The sequence below is a fragment of the Camellia sinensis genome, unplaced genomic scaffold (assembly GCF_055761805.1).
Source record: "Camellia sinensis isolate YWXY unplaced genomic scaffold, ASM5576180v1 Unanchor12, whole genome shotgun sequence".
In the NCBI taxonomy this organism is placed as follows: Eukaryota; Viridiplantae; Streptophyta; class Magnoliopsida; order Ericales; family Theaceae; genus Camellia; species Camellia sinensis.
Genome location: NW_028128998.1, coordinates 6,725,501 through 6,731,393, shown reverse-complemented (window position 1 = coordinate 6,731,393; position 5,893 = coordinate 6,725,501). Strand labels below are relative to the sequence as shown.

At 48.9% G+C, this 5,893-nt stretch overlaps 1 protein-coding gene across 1 annotated transcript; it reads left to right on the top strand.

The window, feature by feature from the left end:
- The first annotated feature begins 329 nt into the window (after positions 1-329).
- On the top strand, positions 330-4,515 carry LOC145814690 (protein MAINTENANCE OF MERISTEMS-like). Its single transcript, XM_082911694.1, has 6 exons — positions 330-562; positions 1,898-2,554; positions 2,683-2,844; positions 2,938-3,531; positions 3,614-3,712; positions 3,921-4,515. Exons 1-4 carry the CDS (start codon positions 335-337, stop codon positions 3,097-3,099), a joined length of 1,209 nt encoding a protein of 402 aa, XP_082767820.1. The 5' UTR covers positions 330-334; the 3' UTR covers positions 3,100-3,531; positions 3,614-3,712; positions 3,921-4,515.
- Positions 4,516-5,893: the final 1,378 nt, after the last annotated feature.

The window sequence follows — 5,893 nt, the reverse complement described above, 5'->3', positions numbered from 1 at the left end:
TCCCTTCTTCATGCTCTCTCACCCCAAGACTTGGAGCCTATATAATGCAGCCGAGATCTTCTCCTCTCTTGCCTCCTACAACACTTTCTTCTCCAGATCTGAGTTCCATACGCGTTTTCCAACGCCCAACGCAAGTTGTTTCCGCAAAAATATTCAGTTTCAAGCACTTTGAAGCAATTAAATTTCGGTTTCGGAGCTTCTTTTCTCATTTTCGCCACTTGAGGTAAGTTTGTCTCAATATTTGGAAGATTTTCTCGGGAGTTGACTTTTGTTGACTTTTTCCAATTTTGGCTCATTTTCGCTCATTTTTGCTCATTTTGCAGATCTTCTGAAAATGGCGGGTAATTCTCCCCACGGCGGAGGCTTTCCAGGTGCCGGAGACGATTTTGATCCCATGACTTTACCCCCGAGGGTCCGCCCTTTTATTCCCGAGAGGTACAATCCGCCAGCGCATGTCCTTTCGCGTGCCGTTTTTCGTCACTTCACTAGCTTTGACGAGCGAGCACCTGGGGATCTGCTTCTCCGAGAGCCAGAGCATCACCTCTCTCATGAGGCCCGAGAGGTATTTACTTCATTTTCTGTATTTTCGTATATTTCGCACCTTTGCCATGCTTGAACACGCAGTTTAGCTTATGACATAGTACTTTGCTTGCATCCTGAACATGTAGTTTAAACATTCGAATTTCTGAACACTTGGCTCATTAATTAATTGCGAACGCACAGTACACATTAGTTAAGAGGTGAACACACGGCTCAAACACTGATTTGTCGAACACACAGCCCGAATTCGAAAGTGAACACACGGCCCACACTTTAAATTTTCTGAACACACAGCCCACACTGATTGAAAGTTGAACACGCAGCCCAAACTTTAAATTTTCTGAACACGCAGCCCAGATTAGAATAGTGAACACGCAGCCCACACTGATTGAAAGTTGAACACGCAGCCCAAACTTTAAATTTTCTGAACACGCAGCCCAGATTAGAATAGTGAACACGCAGCCCACACTGATTGAAAGTTGAACACGCAGCCCAAACTTTAAATTTTCTGAACACGCAGCCCAGATTAGAATAGTGAACACGCAGCCCACACTTTAATTTCCTGAACACGCAGCCCAGATTGATAGGTGAACACGCAGCCCAAACTTTAAATTTTTCTGAACATGCAGCCCAGATTAGAATAGTGAACACGCAGCCCACACTAGTTGAAAGTTGAACACGCAGCCCAAACTTAAATTTTCTAAACACGCAGCCCAGATTAGAATAGTGAACACGCAGCCCACACTGATTGAAAGTTGAACACGCAGCCCAAACTTTAAATTTTCTGAACACGCAGTCCAGATTAGAATAGTGAACACGCAGCCCACACTGATTGAAAGTTGAACACGCAGCCCAAACTTTAAATTTTCTGAACACGCAGCCCAGATTAGAATAGTGAACACGCAGCCCACACTTTAATTTCCTGAACACGCAGCCCGGATTGATAGGTGAACACGCAGCCCACACTGATTGAAAGTTGAACACGCAGCCCAAACTTAAATTTTCTGAACACGCAGCCCAGATTAGAATAATGAACACGCAGCCCAAACTTTAAATTTTTCTGAACGCACAACCTAGATTAGAATAGTGAACACGCAGCCCACACTGATTGAAAGTTGAACACGCAGGCCAAACTTAAATTTTCTGAACACGCAGCCCAGATTAGAATAGTGAACACGCAGCCCACACTGATTGAAAGTTGAACACGCAGCCCAGACTTAAATTTTCTGAACACACAGCTGCTTCATTTTATTTGCATGCAGCTTATTTCACTTCATCTGCACACAGCCCATTTCATTCCATTGGCACGCAGCCCAGTTTATTTCATTATTGACACATGTATTCATTCTGAATGCAGGTTGGTTCTCGCAGTGTGCGGGGGTATGGTTCCACCGCCGCGCGGGACTGGTACGCTGAGCTCCCGGAGGGTGTCCGAGATTTAATAGACTTGGCAGGGTTTGGGGCCTTCTGTATTGGGTTGTCACGTTGTTCTGCCAGGAGGACTTTGATGGAAGCCTTGGTAGAGAGATGGTGGGACACCACCAACTCCTTTCATTTCTCTGCCACTGGAGACATGACCATGACGCCTCTAGACTTTGCTGTGCTGACCGGCCTGGACATAGGAGGTTGGCCCATCCCCTATGACGAGGACATGGGCGAGTGGGAGGCCGCTTGGACATATCTATTGGGGGCTCGCCCGCCTGTTGACAGGGTTTCTGGGAGAGTCCGATACACTTGGTTCTCTTCCCACTTCCGGCGGGCGGAGATGGTGCCCGAGACTCCTGAGGAGACGGAGCAGTACGCCCGTGGTTTCCTTATGTTCCTCTTCGGGACTACCCTGTTTGCCGATAGAGGGAACACAGTCGGGTTATATCTGCTGAGCGCTCTGGTTGACCTATCACAGGTCAGTAGATATGACTGGGGTGGCGCCGGCCTGGCTACCCTTTACTTTTATATGAGCGCGACCTCCCGCGGGCGGGGCGATTTACTTGGCGGCTACTGGAGAGCCTGGGAGGTACTTTTCTGTCCCCTTGATTTGCATTTTTGCTTTTCATTACTTGTACATTGCACACACAGCGCACTTTTACAGTCTGTATTCTGTTCTCAGCATTTCGTACTTACATTCTGCACTGCTTTTCTCAGCTATGGGTCTATGTATACTTCCCAGCATTAGCCCCAGAGTTGGAGGTGGCAGGACCCCCCATGACCCCATATTCACTAGTGTTCGAGGGCCCGCACCGGCCGAGACCCCGAGAGACCCTCATTTACTTGCGACAGTATTTTGACACTGTGCGGCATTCGGAGGTACTTCAGAACTTTCAGTTCCTTTCATTTTCATCTTTGATTTGCTCTGTATATTCCCGATTTCTGATTGGTTTATGCATTTATCATCCGCAGATCTCATGGCAGCCTTGGGCGCCCCTGGGTGATGGTCTCCGACTTCAGTATACCGGAGGGTCGGACACCTCCCAGTATAGGGTCCTGCTCGAAGGGCCGGTTGGCAGGGCATGGTTTCTGGGGGAACGCTTTCTGCGTCAGGTATGGGGGTATCTTTCTTAGGATCCTCCCGCAGTACCTCCAGTCAGTATGCGGACTGCTGACAGACTCTCTTTCTCGGAGGTAGTCGGCGCCATGCTGGGTAGTGATGCTTTACTATATCTTGAGGAGGGGGACTATGCCACTTACTGTCACATATATTTGATGCCTCCATTGACGGGAGCTCGCACCCCGATGACGAGACCTGCTGGTATGTCATCCTCGGGCTAGGCTCGGGCTCGAGCTGCAGACGCCCCTTCCGCCAGCGGGGCTGGTGCATCTAGAGGTGGGGGTAGACCGGTTCCTCCGATTCCATCGACTTATCCTCATCCTGGATGGCCAGATATGCCAACTGAGTTGATGGCGTGGCAGTATGGAGCTATCTCTCCGACCCCGATCCCGCTAGAGCCTCCGATGCCCAGTGATCGATACGCCATTGATCCTGACTCACCGCTGGTATGCTCCACAGTTTTTCATTTATCATTCAGATGTTTAGACATTCTTTTGTTCACTGATGATTATGAGCTCATATTTGCAGCCACCGCGAGGGTACATGGAGGAGGTGGTTGGACTGGTGGCCACACTCGAGGGCATGGTCCTGCGTAGGGAGGCACAGTTGTCTGTCGCGGGCATTCAGGTACCTTTCAGTTTTCTGGCATTTATCATACTTCTGATGACATACTGATTTCTACTGCATCGATAGACTACTTGTGTAGAGCACATCTGACACACACTCCACTTGTACACTGTATTTACATGCACCCACTTCACGTAGCCTTTGCTTGTATCTGCATCTGATGTATATATTTGGACTAATGTATTTGAATTGAACTCTTTGTTTTCAGATGCCTTCATGGTCCGGTCAGCCGCAGGCCAGGCCACCTGGGCCTCCTTGGGGAGCTGGGCCGTCTGGGTCTTTTCAGGGAGTTGGGTCATCCGGGCCTTTTCAGGGGGCTGGGCCATCCTGGCCTTTCCGAGGAGCCGGGCCATCTAGGCCTTTTCGAGGAGCTTGAGGAGGGCCTGTCCGCAGACGCAGGGCTCACGTTGTAGAGGCGGAGCCTGATGAGGAGGAGGAGGAGGAGGATGATGAGGAGGAGAAGGAGGCTACCGACCGTCAGTCAGAGACATCTGCTGAGGAGGGGGGCTTCGGTCTTGGTTCGGGGAACAGAGGCGAGGCTGAGGGGGATCCTGAGGATGACAGCTCCGACTCAGATGATGATGATGGTGCAGAGGTTGTTCCGCAGAAGAGGATGAGGAGTGCTTCTCATTCCCGCTCCCGAGGACATTGATGCTGCTGTTTCCTGCTTTATTTTTCTTTTTGCTAGTAGTTTGTAGCACTTTGCACATTGTTAGGTAGTTTTATTTTTTGTAAAACTTGTACCTTTATTCGCTGTAAAACATGATGGAATGAAACAGCTTTTGAAAAGGTGTTTGTACTTTCATTTTAGCATCGTATCGCATCATTTTATTTTGCACAAAAATGAAATTGAATGGGAATGCGCATTGTGTAATCACCAAGTCAGGTAGTGAACCGACGCAACAAACTAAGCAACCCAACTTACTAAGATATAACAGAACCTTTAGCAAGTTTACAACTCGATAAACAAAATGCAATAACGTTGACAACGCAAATAAACAAGATTTAAACAAAGATTGCTTAAACAGAGCGCAATGACTCAAAAATGCGAAACACGTCCGCTCGACAAACAACTCGATAAGCAAAACAACAACTCGATAATCAAAACAACAAATCGATAAACAAAACTCAGCAACAACAGAGTGTACTTCAGACGATCTGGGCACCGGAACACATCCAAAACAGAGGGAAATGAAGGCCTTTGACTCTCCCGTTGCATGGAAATGCTTGAAACTTTCCCTCGAAGGGTAAAATAGGGCCAAGGGGATACACTGGAGCACTGCCGGCCACCTTTGGGAGCCGGTCGGCCAATTTTGTGGAGAGATGGAGCCGGCCGGCCAGTTTTGTAAAAAGTAAATGGCCGGCCAGCCAGAAAAGGTGGCCGGCCGGCCACTTATTCCTGCAGCCACCTGGTTTTTGACACGTGTCCCTGTGAATAGTGTTTTTCCCTCTATAAAAGCCTCAACTTCGGGAACATTCATTTCATCTTAGTTTTACACAAAGATGGAGGCGTTTCTCGCGGAAAATCTCACATCTTGGATCTCTTCTCTAGATGGCTCGGAAAAACTGAACTTCCGGGGTTTCGGCTTGAATGCACTATTCACGCTGAGCCGTACTCCACTACAGCTCCCTTTTCTCCATGCCACGACAAGGTTCTGGAACCCAGTGACGCACGTTTTTAGCTTCGGCGGCCAAGAGGTATGTCCCACTTTCGAAGATTTTCAGGTTTTGATGGAGTCTGAATGCTCTGAAGTGATCTTGCCCCAGCTCCGTTTTGGCCATGCTCAGGCTTTAGGGCGGATGTGTGGGCTCACGGCGCATGTCGCTCGATCTCTGATCTGCAGTGGGGAACTAGACATCCTCGGCTTGATCCATTGTTTTTCCGACGCCGGTGACAGCAGCAACCATTATTGGCAGGGTTTCCGGCAACACGCCCTCTGCTTGTGTTTGTTGTCTCTCTTTCTGCTTTCCTCGGGCTTCGGCGGGGCTAGCATTCGCCTGATTGAAGTTGCCCAAGGCTTGAGAGAAGGAAAGAGCTGTATTGCCATGACCTTGGCCGAGACACTGATGGGCTTAGATTCTGTCTATCGCCGGGAGGCGACTAGGTTTGCTGGGAGTCCACTGCTGCTGCAGGTAATGTTTCCCACCCAACCTTACATATATATTTGCTCACATCACTCA